General features: G+C 38.8%; 2 protein-coding genes across 2 annotated transcripts; one reads left to right on the plus strand and one right to left on the minus strand.

Moving 5' to 3' along the window:
• Positions 1–833: 833 nt before the first annotated feature.
• LOC116736638 (uncharacterized) lies at positions 834–7,462 on the plus strand. The gene is made up of 4 exons (XM_032589247.1): positions 834–1,589; positions 4,646–5,413; positions 5,493–5,525; positions 6,614–7,462. Exons 1-4 carry the CDS (start codon positions 1,574–1,576, stop codon positions 6,661–6,663), a joined length of 867 nt encoding a protein of 288 aa, XP_032445138.1. The 5' UTR covers positions 834–1,573; the 3' UTR covers positions 6,664–7,462.
• Positions 7,462–19,705, minus strand: osgep (O-sialoglycoprotein endopeptidase). Its single transcript, XM_032589245.1, has 12 exons — positions 19,578–19,705; positions 18,347–18,466; positions 18,143–18,262; positions 17,837–18,012; positions 16,912–17,007; positions 16,774–16,823; positions 16,610–16,688; positions 13,453–13,518; positions 13,235–13,325; positions 8,157–8,232; positions 7,781–7,879; positions 7,462–7,698 (listed from the first exon to the last, which is right to left on the minus strand). Exons 2-12 carry the CDS (start codon positions 18,459–18,461, stop codon positions 7,659–7,661), a joined length of 1,008 nt encoding a protein of 335 aa, XP_032445136.1. The 5' UTR covers positions 18,462–18,466; positions 19,578–19,705; the 3' UTR covers positions 7,462–7,658.
• Positions 19,706–19,741: the final 36 nt, after the last annotated feature.

Here is a 19,741-nt window from a genome sequence, read left to right on the forward strand (position 1 = left end):
CTAGGATGAGGCATTGACACGTCCACACCGGAGAGCGTCCCTTCCTCTGTTTCCTCTGTGGCAAACGCTTCACCCAGATGGGGTTGCTCAGGCTGCACCGCATGCAGCCAGACCTGCAACCCCCCCAGCTGGACTTAACCACAGAGGTGGTGGTCGCGGAGGAGACTCCCTGCAAAGAAGGAGGGGAGTACAAGTGCCAGAAGTGCGGCGAGAGCTTCGGCAGCATCTTGGAGCGACTGAGGCACAGGCAGACGCACGCGGTGAGGCGTCAGTACAGATGCTCCCAGTGCGAGAAGATCTACAGCCGCGCCTCGGACCTCAAGAGGCACCAGATGAAACGCAGCATATAAAACAATATTTTTCAGGTCTGAATGAGTGTGAAATTTTAATAGAGTATGGAATAAGGTTATTTCCAGACTTTATTCCCTATTCTACTGTCTGAAGATTGCATCGTCCATCAGTGTTTAGCCACCATCTATTAATCATCTATCTGGTCCACTTTCCGTCTTCCTCTTCGTCCATCTGGTCTGCTGAAGTCTGAGCAGATCTGTGTTGAAAATGTGCAGGATCCCATTATAAGGTTAATAAAATAAAATATTTCAGTGTTTGGTGACGCCACAGTAGAAATAAAGAGCAAGTTCTGTTTGGCACTTCTTTTCCATCAAAATCTGGAGGAACTTCAAAACGGCTTTGGTACCAAGGAAATAAAAGATTTAAAGTCATTATCTATTTTTACTCACAGTTGAAGGAAACTTGGCTCACTGGGATTTTGTTTGGATCAGTGGTCAAGCCTCTCTTTCTCATCCTGTTCAGGTAAATCTCACTACAAATAAGGAAAGTGAAAGTCCACAGTGCTGTATGTGGTTTTGTAGACATGCAGGTAGTTGGCACTGAAAGTCCACAGTGCTGTATGTGGTTTTGTAGACATGCAGGTAGTTGGAGAATTCTCCCTGCATATGCTGGTAGTGTTGCAAACACGGCACATCACCAGACAACCGCATTAGTTTATCAAAAAGCACTGACTTTATATCAACTATTTTCACGACAAAGTATTAACATCAAAATTTAGCTTCCACTTGTTTGTTAAAGATTAATTCATAGCATGCTACTTTAAAAATAGTGACTCTGTACACAACCCATGTCTCACTCCAAGCTCATCTCAAAAACTGGCAAGTTTGTTAGAAATAATGTAATGAAGAAATAGACACATCAAAAGTAATTGGGGTTTCCTGTTGTTTTTATTAAATTTTAGTAAATCTAATATATTTTACATAATGCCACCGTAATAACTGGATCCATTTACGCTAAATCTATAGACAGCAGCGCTATCACTTGCACCACGTGTTCGTCACGCAGGGTGGCGTTTTTTTTCAGTTAGAAAATTTAAAAATTTCCCTCCAAGTTTCCCGCCGGACCGCTTTATTTGCAGGGACTTCCGCCCGCAGTTTACATATCCCCGCGTCGTTTTCCGGGTGGTGGTTACACTCAGGCGAGCGGAGCCGTCGTTATAATCAACCTTGTAAACAAAAGTTGCTTAACGGGTTGACTTCAGCGATACGTGAAGGGGAAAGACATGCATATCAAAACTGGTGAGTTTGAACAGCCGTTTGGTTTACATTTGCTGGTGTTTGTTAACTTTCTGAGCTTTGTAGCTTGTCTCGCCGCGGCATTAGCATCTGGGCTAGCGATACCGAAGGCAGCCTGGTCATCGTTTTGAATGGAGGCTGGTGGGGGAAGGGGGGTTACGAAACTTTGACTTCGCTTTGCGCGGCTATTAGCTATTTAGTCTGTTGTATATAAAGGGTGTTCAGCATTTAAGTTATAACCCCGACTGTATGTTTTATCACCATTAAACTGAATTTATTTTTTAAAAAATTCAACAACACGAGGTGGTCCGTCGAGTTTAGTTCGCGGCACTTCGGCGCTACTAACTAGTTTGCTAACGCCGGTGCTAGCTAGTAATGCTGGCTGTCCTTTTTTAAGTGAGCTGCGTAGCTAATAGCTCACAACGTGGCGGTGTGTGTCGAAACTGGTCGTCTAAAGGCGGCATGTCGAGGCTACTGGTGGAAGAAACCAGCTAGCTTCCCGAAATTTCTGTCGCGACGTGTTAAACTGTCGGCGGACTTGTATAAACGGTGGGGGGTCGTTTAGCGTGGTTGTACCCAACATGTCCCACCTCTCTACTCATCCGAACCGCGTCGCTTTAAGCTTCGTATTTTTACGTATTTACGTTTCGCATAATTTGCCGTCGAAAATTAGCCGATAATTACGTCAGCGGCTTTTTGAGTCATGTGGGTCGAAGGTGGCTCCTCGGCAATAAAAAAATAAAAAAAAGAACCAACTTTTTCCAGTAGATGAATTTCCTGTGATTCATCTTTTCCCATTCCTGATCAAGATGGAGACTGTGACCCGATTTGCAGTATAATATTGTTTTGTATAAAGTTTAAATTCATTTAAAAGTAACAATGAAATGTGAGTTTTGATTTTAAAAATCGGCACAAAATAAAAAATCTCTACAATAAACTAGCTATGTTTGTTAATATGCTAACTTCTCATCTGACTGTCCTTCAGATTGTTCATGCAGTTTTAATCCTGTACAATTTGTTCCCTGGTAAAAGCAGAGACAACAGGGAGCTGTTGTTGAGTTTTGAGCTCCACTTCCACAGTAAAGTCACATGAAAACGTGTTATCCACCCCCAGTCTGTGTTTACACAATCATGGAAGCGAATAAATGGGCCCCTTTGCCTGATAGCATTCCCCATTTCATGCCTGTGTGCTTTTATTTTTGTTCCGATTTCCATTTCACACATGCATGTAAACATGCATCCAGTTGTCTTTGCAGGGAACTGTATGCATAAAAATATTTGATTCTTCTGAACAATTAGATTCCCTTTTTCTCCATCCATCCATCCAATGGATGCTTCGTGTTGGAGTTGCTTTGCCTCATTTCCTTATACAAGATTCTAGATCGTTAATTTAAATTGTTACTGGCCGACTTGTGTACCGAACTTGAAGAGGATTGAAGCGAATAACCAAAGGTATAAATTAGTGAATATCAGCTCCACTTCCAGATACAATAAAAAAATGTTTTATTTATGTACATAAACTATAAACAGATTATTGTAGTTTATGAACTGAGATAGATACCAAAATGCTCAAAGCTGATGAACAAATTTGCCTTTATGTTTTTATGGTCTTGTGTTGTTTCTGGTCAGTTTGAACTGCCCAGTGGCCTCTGGGTACAAAACGGCGACGGTGGTGAAATGTCCAGTACTCTGTATAAAAATGTTTTTTTACTCAACATTTTTGTTCTAGCTTAAAGACGGGCTGTGTATCAATTTGCTTCTCATCACCAGTTCATTCCCCATTTCGTCTCTACTGATTTTGTAAAGAATCTTTACCCATCAGTTTTATTTTCAGGTATTTTAATGAATAACGGGCGTTCAGAAAATATAGTGAATATTTTCTGAACGCCTTTTATTATCCCCCTTATTTCCTTTTATTTTTGTTCTGATTCAACTAATAACAGCTCAGTTTGATCCTTGTTTCAGGGCTTAGTTTGTTTTCTCCTTAGGACTATAATGCATAGTAATTATTTTCTCTTGATCCAACAGAAAACAGCAGCTATAGGATCATTATTTAAACTCCATTGAAAATAAATGAAAGCACAGTACCTGCTGTTAGTTGATGCGTTTGTAGACCCAGAATGGTGGAAATTTTAGTGTTGATGTGGAAGATAAATGGGGTAAAAAAAAATAAAATTGTTACTTCTGATTTTGGGCCAAACTAGTTTTGAAAATTCCTTCAATTAGTTTCAAATTCACATGTATGATCTGACATGTGATCATCTAATTTGCAAACCAGTCCTTGTTTGGACCTTTTTTAAAAGACAAAGTCAAAGCTTTAGTGAATGAGAGGTGAAGGTTTGTGTTGTAGCCAACATTACTAGTTGGATCAAACTAGCATTAAAGCAGAAAAGGGTCTACAACTAGCAGTTATTTTAGTAATCCATTATTCTATTGATTATTCTGACGGTTAGTCGGATAAAACAAATCTTATTGTTCAGATTTTTCTTTTTACCACTGAAGTCTTACACATTAGAAATGGATTAAAATTCAAATAATTCAACTACGGGACTTTTCACAATAAAATAAACCTGTAGCCTAAAATGAAACAACAGCATTTCTTCAGTCAGGATGAATCTGGATCTAAAAACATTGTACACTAATGATTGGACAAGATCTATAATTAAAATTTCAGTTGGTTCAAATTCTGAAGAAAAAAAAACTATCAAACACGTTTTACTAGGAGATTTTATTAAATTTTTTATTTATTTATTTTTTTTACAGAATTTGAACCAGTTGAAGTTAAAACTATGCCACTTCAGAAGTTCTGGGTAGAACATATGTACAAAGGCTTTTCATATGAAATACAAAATGTACATTTTTTTCTACAATTGTGGCTTAATTACTCATGATTGTTTTAGCAAAAGGCCTTTTTTAAGTCTGTACTCCAACTACTCGATAAAAATTAGTTGATGATTTCAAAAATTGTTTAATCACGATTAATTGAATTAAGCTGATTAATCGTTTCAACCCTAATGCAGAAGGATGTTTTCACCGACTTGTCTACGTTTTCCTTCCAGGTACATGGGAAGCAAGCAACACTGTGTGCGAGTCCGAAACCCTGTGTGACCAAGCAGTCCTCGTGTCGGCAACCAAGTCCGAGCCCCAGATCCGTAACCGCCGCCTGTCTCCTGGTTCGGGAAACTGCGGAGGAGGAGGAGGCGGCTGCATCTCCGGAAACGCCCAGTCTCCACGACAACGGTCCCCCCAGTGTGAGCCGAACGGCCCCAGCCACGCCCACGGCCCGAGCTTCCGCAGGGAGAAGGAGCGCAAGAACCAGCCTCACAAGGGCCGCTCCGTCCGGAGGGAGAGCCAGAAGGGGGCGCTGCGAGCCGGCGAGCGCCCACTAAAGGCCAATCAGAAGGAGAAGTGGGTGGAGGACAGCCTGTCGCTGCTCAAGCCTCCGCCCGCTTTCCCGGTGCAGGACAGTCCTGCCAAGCTGCAGCCGGCCGTGAGCTACGCCTCCAAGGTGAAGGCCGGAGCAACGAGCGGAACGCTGGAGGAGGAGCGGCCAGCCATCGGGGACCTGCTGCAGAACCAGTGGGGTCTGAGTTTTATTAGTGAAACTAAGCCAATCACAGAAGGGCCCCTCCTTCACCCTGCTGCTAGCCCTCTAGTGGACACAGAGAGCAAACACTCAGCGGACCTACAGCATGACGCAGCTCTCACAGTTCAGCTCCAGGAGGAAACTCCTGTTCCTGCTTCTGAGGCCGAGGCGCAGCAGGCCAACGGGGACCTCCTGCTCAGCTGTCGCCATCTAGTGGAGGCTTTGAACTATCACAATAGAGGTAGGTCCTTCAGCTGCACACTGGCTTTAAGTTACAACAGAGACCAGTTGGTAATTTTTGGTTTTCTCCCCCCTTTTAGAATGGAATATAATCTGTAACAGACAGAAGAAAGGTGAGTTGACTAAACTATTTTACATTTTATGGAGTATTGGATGTAACCTTAAAGTGTCAGTGATGTGACAAAACCGCTGAGATTTCATTCTGTTTATGCAAAAGCTTTTAATAACCTCATAAAATACTATAAAGGCAGAGTGCTGCCGTTTTCCTCTGTAAGTAACTGGGTCAAATGCCAGCGCCACCTTGTGACATAAACAAATAAAGCTGAGTACACAGAAGCAGAGGATGTTGTGAGGATTTCTCTGCAGTTTTACAAGAAGAACCTAGGAATGATGATGAAGAAGAAGCTGTTCAACTGGAGGGCTGCAGCAGTATTTATTGAGCCATATTGTTCAGGAAGCAACAATGATTTCAATGTTTCTGGGGAGGAAGTGTTAGAGCTGGACCTTTGTTGCCTTCAAGTCACTGAATGGTAATAAACGGATAATAATCCTTCCTCCCCAGAAAGGTTGAAATCATTGTTGCTTCCTGAACAAGGCGGCTGCAGTCAGTCAGTAGAACCAGCTCCCTCTTCTTCATCACTCCTTTTAGATTCTTCCTCCAAACTGAAGAATCGGTCAAGTCTTCACTGAATTCTCACAACTTTCTCTGCTTCTGTGCGCTCAGCGTTGGTTGTTTATGGTTCGACTTACCCTGATTACATCACAAGATGGCGTTTGACCCACTTACTACAGACGAAAACGGCTACACTCCATTCACAAATAAATAAAATACAACTTGGTAGCAGTCAAAGCATTTACAAAAGCTTTAAAAATGCTTTTGTTCATGCAAATTTTGGCAACATTTGATTTTGATGTTTTCATATGAAACTGCTGTCAACATTGGCTCACATGTGATTATAATGTTATAACGTACATTTATTATAATGTACATAACATCAAAATTGATATCTTTGTTCATCACTTTTGGTTTTGTGGTAAGCAGCACATGAAACAGCGCCTCTTACAGGCTGTACAGTAGAATTACAAATGGGGAAAAAAAACGGACCACTTTTTTTTGTTAGACATTTTCTTGGTATTTAAACATGAAAATGTATCAATCAGTTTTTGTTGAGTTGAATCTGATCTGCTTTTATTGTTCCAGGTCCAAAAAGAGTGGTGTGGTACAAGGAGACCCAGGAGCGCCCGGCCTAGCAGTGTGACCGACACACAGCATCAAACGCCTACAGAACACACACACACACACACACCTTCACGCACATTTATACTCATGGAAGACGGACAAATTTGAGTCCCATTCTCACAAGCTGCACTCAGGACGATGTCTTCACATAAAGCCACACTGAGACACTTTGGACTAACTCCTTTGAGATCTTACAGCAATGGACTTTTTTTAACGCCTTACAGAAAGCCTGCCTTAAATAATCACCTCATTCCCATTTTAGCTTCTTCCTGTAAACCTGGTCTTTTCCCCCCTCATACACTGTTTATTTTCTTTTAACAATATCCAAGGAGTCTAATTTAATGAGTTTTCTCCCCTTTTTGAAAGTTGCAGTTTTATTCAATGTTATCCTCTGCAAAGCGAGTGGTCAATCAAGCACTTTGTTTAAAACGGACCAGTGCGCGTGTGAGAAGCCCTCAGATTTTTTTTCCCCCCTGTTTTGAATTGGAAACCAGAAGAATGTCCTGTACCTACTTGAGTTTTATTGTTTATGAATGCAAGGGTTGTCGGTTTCATGTCTTCAGTTTACAGAGGGGTGTAGTTAAAGGCACAGTACAGTTCACCCTTTACCCTACAGATCTTAATGCTGTGTTCTCATAATTATTATTTTTTTATTTGGTTCCTATCGGGTGAATGTTTGAATCCATAAGGGAGGTCGCAATGTTCTGTGTGGTAGCTTTTGAAAATTTATTTGAATTAAAGCAAAAATTACACTGGAGAAGGAGGAGGGACGTAAGAAAGTATTGCTTAATAAAAATGAATAAACTTGGAGAGTTTGACTACATTTTATTTGCTGCCTGCTGTAGAGCCTAGCTTAATTCACCTTCATATTTAGTGCTTTGTGGCTTAACATACTCACTTTCAGCTTACAAAAACTAACTTTTGAAACGGGAGTAAATATATAAAAAAATACTTTATTTGCATTTCCCTTTCTGAGCCCAGTTGGAGTCCAGAGCCAGGCTGCTCCTCAGTCTCTCCACGTCACCTCTACTTCATCAGTCCTGTACCTGCAGCAGTGAAAAACATGCTACCATCGGTCATCCATAGATACTGAGACAGAAATCCTGCGACTGTAGCTGCTGCTGTTACCTTTGTGTGATCCAAGAGTCTTCCAGCTCTGTGACGTAGCCGCTTCGGAACATTTCCCAACCCGCCTGAGCAATCATCGCTCCGTTATCGATGCAGAATCTGGGTCAGAGCACACAAACCTAAACAACCTGATACTTTTCAACTTCATGGGGATGAATAGTAAGATCCTGTTGGTCTCTGCAAAGACTCAGACCCTGAATCTAAAGTAATCAACATTTATAATATCTAAATTCTTTAGTTACAGTTTGGTTGCCATCTGGAAACGCTCAAGTTTCAGCATTTATACCACTTCAGTTGCTGTATTTCTACCACACAGTTAGCGGCAAATGTGTGTTCCTATGGAAACGGCTGTCTCATGGTGGATGGGTTTGTTTACCGCTCGTCTGTAGCAAACAGCTTGGCTCCTCTCTCCTTGCACATCACCCCCATCATCTCCTGCAGACGCAGGTTACCTGTGGAGGAAACATGTTGCTTCCTTCATGTTTTATAGGAAAAGAAGCTCAGAGAGGCTGCAGTTACTAACAGAAAGTTGTATGTTTTCAACAACTTTGTTTTAGCCCAGATGTATTTCATAAAATACCTCATTTCAGTCTTTTTTTTTTTTTAAACTTTGAACTGAATGCCGTTCTTTACATGATGAACCCAAACCCTAACCCAAAAAACGACGTACTATGACATCGAAGATGTCTAAAAAATGACATACTATATAGTATGTCGTTTTTTGGACATTTTCGACGTCATAGTATAGTACGTCGAAAATGTCCAAAAAACGACATACTATACGATGACGTCGAAAATGTCCAAAAAAACAACATACTTATACTATGACGTTGAAAATGTCAAAAAAATGACATTATAGTATGACGTCGAAAAGGTCCAAAAACGACATACTATACTATGACGTCGAAAATGTCCAAAAAAACGACATACTATACTTTGACGTTGAAAATGTCCAAAAAAACGACATATTATAGTATAACGTCGAAAAGGTCCAAAAAACGACATAGTATGATGTCGAAAATGTCCAAAAAATGACATATTATAGTATGACGTCGAAAATGTCCAAAAAACGACATACTTATACTATGACGTCGAAAATGTCCAAAAAACGACATATTATAGTATGACGTCGAAAATGTCCAAAAAACGACATATATACTATGACGTCGAAAAGGTCCAAAAACGACATACTATACTATGACGTCGAAAATGTCCAAAAAACGACATATTATAGTATGACGTCGACAATGTCCAAAAACGACATACTATACTATGACGTCGACAATGTCCAAAAAACGACATAGTATGACGTCGAAAATGTCCAAAAAACGACATAGTATAGTATGACGTCGAAAATGTCCAAAAAAACGACATACTTATACTATGACGTCGAAAATGTCCCAAAAAACGACATTCTATACTATGACGTTGAAAATGTCCAAAAGAACGACATACTTATACTATGACGTTGAAAATGTCAAAAAAATGACATTATAGTATGACGTCGAAAATGTCCAAAAAACGACATTCTATACTATGACGTCGAAAATGTCCAAAAAACAACATACTATACTATGACGTCGAAAATGTCCAAAAAAACGACATATTATAGTATAACGTCGAAAATGTCCAAAAAATGACATATTATAGTATAGTACGTCGAAAATGTCCAAAAAACGACATATATACTATGACGTCGAAAAGGTCCAAAAACGACATACTATACTATGACGTCGACAATGTCCAAAAAACGACATACTATACTATGACGCCGAAAATGTCCAGAAACGATATACTATACTATGACGTCGAAAATGTCCAAAAAAACGACATACTATACTTTGACATCGAAGATGTTCAAAAAACGACATTCTATACTATGACGTCGAAAATGTCCAAAAAAACGACATATTATAGTATAACGTCGAAAAGGTCCAAAAAACGACATAGTATGACGTCGAAAATGTCCAAAAAATGACATATTATAGTATGACGTCGAAAATGTCCAAAAAACGACATACTTATACTATGACGTCGAAAATGTCCAAAAAACGACATACTTATACTATGACGTCGAAAATGTCCAAAAAACGACATATTATAGTATGACGTCGAAAATGTCCAAAAAACGACATATATACTATGACGTCGAAAAGGTCCAAAAACGACATACTATACTATGACGTCGACAATGTCCAAAAACGACATACTATACTATGACGTCGACAATGTCCAAAAAACGACATAGTATGACGTCGAAAATGTCCAAAAAACGACATAGTATAGTATGACGTCGAAAATGTCCAAAAAAACGACATACTTATACTATGACGTCGAAAATGTCCCAAAAAACGACATTCTATACTATGACGTCGAAAATGTCCAAAAAACGACAAATATACTATGACGTTGAAAATGTCCAAAAAAACGACATACTTATACTATGACGTTGAAAATGTCAAAAAAATGACATATTATAGTATGACGTCGAAAATGTCCAAAAAACGACATATATACTATGACGTCGAAAATGTCCAAAAAACGACATATATACTATAACGTCGAAAATGTCCAAAAAACGACATACTATACTATGACGGCGAAAATGTCCAAAAAACGACATATTATAGTATGACGTCGACAATGTCCAAAAAACGACATTCTATACTATGACGTCGAAAATGTCCAAAAAACAACATACTATACTATGACGTCGAAAATGTCCAAAAAAACGACATATTATAGTATAACGTCGAAAATGTCCAAAAAATGACATATTATAGTATGACGTCGAAAATGTCCAAAAAACGACATATATACTATGACGTCGAAAAGGTCCAAAAACGACATACTATACTATGACGTCGACAATGTCCAAAAAACGACATACTATACTATGACGCCGAAAATGTCCAGAAACGATATACTATACTATGACGTCGAAAATGTCCAAAAAAACGACATACTATACTTTGACATCGAAGATGTTCAAAAAACGACATTCTATACTATGACGTCGAAAATGTCCAAAAAAACGACATATTATAGTATAACGTCGAAAATGTCCAAAAAACGACATACTATACTATAACGTCGAAAAGGTCCAAAAAACGACATAGTATGACGTCGAAAATGTCCAAAAAATGACATATTATAGTATGACGTCGAAAATGTCCAAAAAACGACATACTTATACTTTGACGTCGAAAAGGTCCAAAAACGACATACTATACTATGACGTCGAAAATGTCCAAAAAACGACATATTATAGTATGACATCGACAATGTCCAAAAAACGACATTCTATACTATGACGTCGAAAATGTCCAAAAAACAACATACTATACTATGACGTCGAAAATGTCCAAAAAAACGACATACTATACTATGACATCGAAAAGGTCCAAAAAGACGACATAGTATATAGTATGATGTCGAAGATGTCCAAAAAAACAACATACTACTATGACGTCGAAGATGTCCAAAAAACGACATATTATAGTATGATGTCGAAAATGTCCAAAAAAACGACATACTATATACTATGACGTCGAAAATGTCCAAAAAACGACATACTATACTATGACATCGAAAAGGTCCAAAAAGACGACATAGTATATAGTATGACGTCGAAGATGTCCAAAAAAACAACATACTACTATGACGTCGAAGATGTCCAAAAAACGACATATTATAGTATGATGTCGAAAATGTCCAAAAAAACGACATAGTATGACGTCGAAAATGTCCAAAAAACGACATACTATACTATGACGTCGAAAATGTCCAAAAAACGACATACTATACGATGACGTCGAAAATGTCCAAAAAACGACATAGTATGACGTCGAAAATGTCCAAAAAACGACATACTATACTATGACGTCGAAAATGTCCAAAAAACGACATACTATACTATGACGTCGAAAATGTCCAAAAAACGACATATATACTATGACGTTGAAAATGTCCAAAAAAACGACATACTTATACTATGACGTTGAAAATGTCAAAAAAATGACATTATAGTATGACGTCGAAAAGGTCCAAAAAAACGACATATTATAGTATGACGTCGAAAAGGTCCAAAAAAACGACATATTATACTATGACGTCGAAAAGGTCCAAAAACGACATACTATACTATGACGTCGAAAATGTCCAAAAAACGACATATTATAGTATGACGTCGACAATGTCCAAAAAACGACATATTATAGTATAACGTCGAAAATGTCCAAAAAATGACATATTATAGTATGACGTCGAAAATGTCCAAAAAACGACATACTATCCTGACGTCGAAGATGTCCAAAAAACGACATACTTATACTATGACGTCGAAAATGTCCAAAAAATGACATATTATAGTATGACGTCGAAGATGTCCAAAAAACGACATACTATGCTGACGTCGAAGATGTCCAAAAAACGACATATTATAGTATGACGTCGAAAATGTCCAAAAAAACGACATACTTATACTATGACGTCGAAAATGTCCAAAAAATGACATATTATAGTATGACGTCGAAGATGTCCAAAAAACGACATACTATGCTGACGTCGAAGATGTCCAAAAAACGACATATTATAGTATGACGTCGAAAATGTCCAAAAAACGACATAGTATGTCGTCGAAAATGTCCAAAAAACGACATATTATAGTATGACGTCGAAGATGTCCAAAAAAACGACTTATTATAGTATGACGTCGAAGATGTCCAAAAAACGACATACTATACTATGACATCGAAAATGTCGTCGAAAATGTCCACAAACCGACATACTATACTATGACGTTGAAAATGTCCTAAAAACGACATATTATAGTATGACGTCGAAAATGTCCACAAAATGACATACTATACTATGACGTCGAAAATGTCCAAAAAACGACATATTATAGTATGACGTCGAAAATGTCCACAAAATGACATACTACACTATGACGTCGAAAATGTCCAAAAAACGACATAGCATCACTCTGATAATTTAGTTTTCTCAGCTTAACTTGCTTAGTTATGGTTGTTTGGTGTTCAAAAGTGACCACAAACACAAATGTTGCCTAATTGGTTTTTGATCCAAATCTCAGAATGCAAATGAGAGCAGCAGCTCTGGGAATTAAGCCTTTATGACATGCAGTCTGTCAGCAAAGACTATGGGAGAGAACAAAATGATGCAAGTCAAACACATAATGACCTGCAATATATACATGCATAGACATTTATGTATGGAACTGTTATGTATTTATACGTTTTAAAGGACATACTGAGTCATTTCTCCCCATTTTTAACGTCATACTATGAATCATTTTTACCCAGTGATTGTCTATACACTCCTGAATTGCCTCTTTTTAGTGTACATTTGTCGGTTTTTCCTTCTACTCAACTTTCCATTAATATGATGGGACAACAGCATCTGTGAACAAAGCTACTGAACTGATTAACTTACAGCCCACTCCTCCGACAATCAGGACCTCTTGTGAGCCGCAGTGAGCCATGGCCCTCTCTGTGATCTCCACCAGCATGGCGAACACCGTCTCCTGCAGGGGTAACGGGAAGGTGCTGCATGTCACTCATTTTATATTCATGTCAAATAATCCTAAGATTTCAGCACAAGTGGAAACACTCGTCCTTCTATTCATTTGGATACCAAGTGGTTCAGAGTACCTGAAGGGAGAAGCACAGATCCTCTGCTGTGCACTGACCAGAGCTCAGCATTTTATTAGCTGCTTCCTGTCAGCAAAAAATAAGGATCATTAGACCTGAGAAATCAAACAGTTTGTCTTTTCTTTCTTCCTTCCTGACTCATATGCTCCCTAGCTTCCTTCCTCCTCTTGGATTTCTTTTAATTCCTTCTGTTTTTTTGAGTCCAGCCTTTTTTTGTCCATCCTTCCTTGCTTTCTGGCCCTCCGTCTCCAACGCTGAACCATGGATTTGTTCACGCCGAGCTTACGTACAGCGGCTCGATTCCCCTCCTGTACGCCCAGATCGACAATCCTGAACTTAAAGCTGCATCATATGAACTTCTTCGTGCTGTTTCCATGATGAGTTTGAAGAAATGTCTCCGCTGTGCCTGCTGCTAGCATGTGCTTGTTCTAAATGAAAATTAGCTTTTTCTTTTCTGTTGTTTTATTTACAATAATATGTATAACAAGTTACAATAACTAACTAAAAGAACGACGAGGCGTAAGGCAGGTAAAGACGCAAAAATTACAAACAGGAAAAGGTTAAATACAGAAGATTAGGGCAGATTACAGGAGAAATTATTTCCAAATTGAAGAAGTGTTTAAATAGTTAGTTTGGTGCAGGACTTCAGAGAATACAAATATGAAGAAACACAAAAGGCATTCAATTTGGGTTTCAACATTTGCAGCTGTGGATATTAAATTTAGCTAAAATTAATATTAAGTTAAAGTTAAGTTAAAGTTAAACAGTATGTCTATTTCCAATTTTCTTATTAGGAGTAAAAAAATATCTTTGAATAATTGATTATGAGAGCAGTCCCAGGAAAGAGGAGTGATGGTTTCCTCAGAGTTGTGACAAAATGAACATAGACGGTCTACATTTGGGTGATATTTCAATATTTTACTATTAACAGGATAACATCTATGTAGAATCTCTAGACACTTCTCGAATCTTATTAGTTATTATTTTTTTCTTCAGCAATTACAAAAATCTTTCTACCAAATATCATATCATTGTATATTTTAATTAAAATTTTTTTATTGTGTGCTATGCTGGGATAAACTAAAATTCCCCCTCCCTTTAAGGGATCAATAAAGTTTTATTATTATTATAGATGTTTAAAAGCATTTATTTCTGTTAACTGAGTGTTGTAGCTCCGTTCGACTCAAAACTGCAACATTTATTACATTTTCAGCTGTGTGGTTCACTTTCACTCTGTGTCAAACAAAGAGCAGGCGAGTAATTCAAATGTAGAAATGTTGCTTACAAAATATTGTAATATAATACATATGTGAACATATTATAAATACTTAAAAAATAGACTCTAGTAGAGATTAAAATGGTTTAACATATGCAGCCTATATTGGAAGTAAGAACTAGAACAGATCCAGTAAGTAATTACTTGTTTTAGACCAGTCCTTCTCAAACTGTGGTCCACGGGCCGCTGGTGGTCCGCAGGCGCCCCTTAATGGCCTGCAAGTTACTGCATGCCATTAATATCTATGGCATATATATATATATATATATATATATATATATATATATATATATATATATATATATGGATGGATGGATGGATGGATGGATGGATGGATGGATGGATGGATGGTCAGTCGGTCAGGTGAGGCAGAGCCGCACAAATTGTAGTTTACTAATTTGCATTTGTGAACAAACACAGCTCTAACTCAAAGATTAAACTCACAGCATCATATTGTTGCTATGGTAACAAAACAATGTAACGATGAAGATTGTTCTTTGAACTTTTACAAAGTAAACTTGCCAGCTACCTTAAAATCTTACATTTAAATGTTAAACAATTTAAAATATTTTAATTTATGTATACTGAAACTATTAAATCTAATTTAGCAGCATTGATCTCAATAAACATATTACTGTAAGGAGCCATATATACATTTTTTGGAACTTAATACAAAATGTTATTTTGTGTTTACCTGAGTTTCATTTTTTACTCTGCTATTTGAAAAAGATAAGCATCTGTAATTGTATTGTGCTTAAGCTTATGACATGGTGCCTTTTGATTGGTTATTGACTAATTGGTTTATGAAAGATGAAAGTACTTGTTCATTGTAGAAATGTGGCACCTTGTGAGTAACACAGTCTTTTGACCGTCACTTTCTATTTGTTTTGAATCTGTTTGTTATTTTTATTTTCTTTTAAGTTCAGTAAAGATGTCGGATTCAAGACCTTTTTTTATTTTTAGAAGAAATGTGTCGCGTACAAAAGAGCTTTAAGGGGCTCTTTTGTACGCCCCTTAAGCGTACAAAAGAGCCCCTTAAGCTGATAAATGCTTTTCAGGATCAGCTGAAAAGCATTTATCAGCTGATCCTACTAGAACCTCGACAGACAGGAGGGCAGATCAGGAATCACTTTTTTGTTTTGTTCTTTTCTACAAAATGCTCCATAAAAACACATTCAACTGAGCTTTAAGGGGCTCAGTTGAGCCCCTTAAAGACTAGTGAGATCTTCCAGTTACATTTATTTGTTTGTTAAAATATTAGCATTTATTGGGCCCCGAAGCCCTGGGGGGCCTTATGGAGCTGCTTACTTAATTTACTTCATTTTGTTTAAACAAAAGTGCAAATAATTGATATTCATTTTAATCGTGTTTTTTGATTTGTTATTTTTAAAGACCAGTTGTGGGTTTAAATAGCGTTTCACTGGCCAGGTCTTCCTGTAACACATATTTATCCAGTCATATTTTTACTTTTCCTGTCAACTTTACTTTTTTTAATACAAAAACATGGTGGACCGCCGGTGGACCACCTCGACCACCGGGCTTAGCAAGTTTCCTGGGGGAAACCCTGATCATCATTATGAAGTGGAAACAGGACGCCATGATTAGAAAATCGCTTACAATAAAAATGTGAAAAGTGTGCTGCGTATTTGTGGTGAGTTAAAACTAGACTTTGAGAGATTTCAAGATTATCTGGGTCATTTAAAAACATGAATATACTCTGTGTTCATCTCCATTCATCTATCATTTATGAAGACCAGACTTGAAGAGTGCCTTACTAATAATCTTTTTTTTTTCCAGATTTATCACATAAAAACCCAATAAATGCTCTAGTCTGAGGTTATAATGGAACAAAAAGTGAAAAAGTATAAATGCTCCACTCACCTCGATAAAGGACAGAATCCCAGAAAAAGACACGTCCATCCCCTTCACTGTGTACGGCAGCTCCACGTATCGACTTCCTCTGAAACAAACAGGAGAACACACAGCGTTTCCCTTCTGGTGAACGTTCTTCAGGGTTCTTCAGGGTTCTACTGGGTTCTACTCACTTTTTGGCCATCTGCTCTATGTTGTATCCTGGACTGGGATCGTTGGAAATCTGGGAAGAGTTCCATGAACGAGCGTTAACCTCCACGTCGTTCACAGCGAGGGGAAAAAAAAACATGGCCGATGTCACCAACACACACCTTGATAACTCTGGCAAATCTGTCCAAACAATTGCCGACCGCGATGTCGATGGTCTCCCCAAATATTCTGTAGCGCCGCTCTAAGTAAGCGATGACCTGCAAACACGTTCTCACTGTAAGACTTCCAGTCCGTTACAATCATTTTAAACAGAGAACAAAAGGAGGTTCGCTATGTTGGGTAAACTTTACTACGGGAATGGAAAGAACCGATTATGTCAGGAAGGAAAATCTAAAGAGAAAAGTAAAGGACATAAAAGAAGCAAAGATGAAAAAGAGAGAAAGGAAGGAAGGACACAAGAAAGAAAGCAAGCAATAAAGAGAAAGGAGAAATGACCTGGGAAGGACAGAGAGGGAGGGAGGGAGGGAGGGAGGGAGGGAGGGAGGGAGGGAGGGAGGGAGGGAGGGAGGGAGGGAGGGAGGGAGGGAGGGAGGGAGGGAGGGAGGGAGGGAGGGAGGGAGGGAGGGAGGGAGGGAGGGAGGGAGGAAAAACAAGCATAAGAGAGGGAGGAAGGAAAAAGTTAGGGAGGAAATGAGTGAAGAACAAGAGAAAAGAAGAAGATGAGGGAGGGAAAATGAAGAAAAGACAGAAGGATGAAAGACAGAGTTAAGGAAGGCAAAAACATAATGCAGGAAAAAAGTAAGCGAAGGGATGAAACAAAGATAAAGGAAGAAAAAACATGAGACAAAAGGAAAGGGAGAACATGAGACAGGACAAAAAAAGATGGATGGATGAAGGAACCCAACATTTAATCAATAGGATAAAATGGATAAAGTCTTTAAATACCAATACTTCTAAACTTTCCAGCCCTTGAAAACACTGTAATCAGACTCCAGACTTCAGCGAGGATCATCCTGAACTGATTGGTTACCAGCTGATTCTGAACACCGGCTATAAAACACCAGAGCGACGAGGCTGGAACCCCACCTGGGTGTTTCCCCCGCTGACGTACAGCACGGTGGGGTTGTCGGCCTGGGTTATGAGTCGGCCCATCTCGATGTGTCCGATGCAGTGGTTGACCCCCAGCAGGGGCTTCCCCCAGAGCTGGGCCACAGTGCGCGCTACGAGGGCCACCGTGACCAGAGGGGCTCCCATACCAGGGCCTGAGGGACAAGGAGACAGAGGGGCTGATGATCACCTCCTGAGAGTTAAACAAATACATACTTATGTATATATTTGTTGTTTTTCCACTGTAATCAATGAAAATCCATTCTACCAAATCATGTCTGCTACCTTTAGTGTACGCCACGCAGTCAATGTCTGCCGGCTTCAGCCCCGCTTGCTCCAGCGCCTCCTTCAGGACAGTCAGTATGACTGCGCGGTGATGCCTGGCCGTGTCACTGGGCATGAACCCTAAGGTGAAGAATAAAAAGTGCTTTAAAAACAAAAAGAAGAATTGATTCAGACCGGTATGTCAGATGCGTTAACGGAGCTCGCCTTGGCCCGGCGGTGTGATGTACGTCCGTCTGGGGTTAGACAGGACTTCACCGTCCCTTATGATGCCGATGCCAATCTTGTTGGCGCTTCCTTCGAATCCAATAACAACAGTCATGGCAGCTAAAAAAAAAAAAAAAAAAAGAATGATGATGTTAAGTGTTTTAATGTCTATAAAACCGGTCGGTGCCTGATTAAAGGTTTGCAGTTCTTTGGAGGCTGTCTGACCATCCATCTGGCTTTGACCTCTGAAATCTCACATAACTTCTCTTTCTTATTGTTGAAGATCTTAACTGGGACAGTGTTTGAGATGTTCTTGGTTATTTTGGAACCTCCTGGATGAATTTTGGATGAAAAACTATTTTTGCAGAGTGAAATCCTGGAAGGGTTCACCACTGTTCAACATCTACTCCATTGAAATCGGTGTGTGTCACCTTTAAACACCGACAAACGTCAGAGATCGTCTCATGTTAAATTTCTTTAGTTTAGGATCTGATGCTTTTCTTTTTGAGATCTTTTCAATTTGTCATACATGTCCTTATAAAGTATTTTTGTTCTCATTGGTTCGCGCGCCATTTACCTAAAAAAAAATTCAATTACAAAGTTGTTTAAAAACTTCCAAGTTATCCGATATCAATCTGAAACATTTAAGTGTGGTGGGGGGGGAGCAAACACACAATAACTGCAAGTGGAGTAAATACTTTCTCACCAGATTGTTCAAATGATGTAGGAACAAAGAATAAAAAAAAACACCTTGTCAACAATTGTCAGGACAGATTTTTAGATATTAATACGCAGCTCAGATTATCTTGATATTCCTTCTGTACCTGCAGCCATGACTCTAAATGGTGGCTCCTGTACGCAGAGCCTGAAAACCCCATTTTAACTGGACCAACACATTAAAAGAGTTTGTACTATGATGGAAACAACATAAGCTGGAGTTAAATCTAAAAAACTCCGTTTTTATCAGTCACTTATAGCTTGATAGTTACATATTAGACTTTCAGTCAAAATATCCTTGCATAGCATATCCTTTTTGCACAATTATTTGTGAGTTTGTACCAGAAGTTCATTTCTTTAGCTGAGCAGAGACAGGCAATGCGATATTTAACGAAATATTTCCCTAATTACGGATTAGCAGCAGCTGTCTCGTTAGCGCCTCCTCGTGGTTCAGCTCGAAGAGGCGCTAGAATATTGTTTTATATTCTTATAGTATCAAAAAAAAATGTTTTACCGAGTATATAGGTTTGTTTTTCTTCCTCTCACGCCACATTAACTTTCACAGAAGTGGTTCTGAACGTCTGCAGCGAGAGCTACTCCATACACACATCTAAGGACCCAAACATAAAGAGCTGTTAACGCGCCTTATGAAAAAGAAAGAAAAAATAGGCTTAGTCT

This window comes from Xiphophorus hellerii, chromosome 17 (assembly GCF_003331165.1).
Source record: "Xiphophorus hellerii strain 12219 chromosome 17, Xiphophorus_hellerii-4.1, whole genome shotgun sequence".
Lineage (NCBI taxonomy): Eukaryota > Metazoa > Chordata > Actinopteri > Cyprinodontiformes > Poeciliidae > Xiphophorus > Xiphophorus hellerii.

Excerpts from the sequence above, each read along its gene's own strand:
- LOC116736638 (XM_032589247.1), top strand. Across the intron at positions 5,414-5,492 it reads TTTGAACTATCACAATAGAG|AATGGAATATAATCTGTAAC; the intron begins GTAGGTCCTTCA and ends CCCCCCTTTTAG. Across the intron at positions 5,526-6,613 it reads CTGTAACAGACAGAAGAAAG|GTCCAAAAAGAGTGGTGTGG; the intron begins GTGAGTTGACTA and ends TTATTGTTCCAG.
- osgep (XM_032589245.1), bottom strand. The coding sequence starts at position 18,461 with ATGACTGTTGTTATTGGATTCGAAGGAAGCGCCAACAAGATTGGCATC. Across the intron at positions 18,263-18,346 it reads CATCACACCGCCGGGCCAAG|GGTTCATGCCCAGTGACACG; the intron begins GCGAGCTCCGTT and ends TCTTCACCTTAG. Across the intron at positions 16,824-16,911 it reads GATTTGCCAGAGTTATCAAG|ATTTCCAACGATCCCAGTCC; the intron begins GTGTGTGTTGGT and ends AACTCTTCCCAG.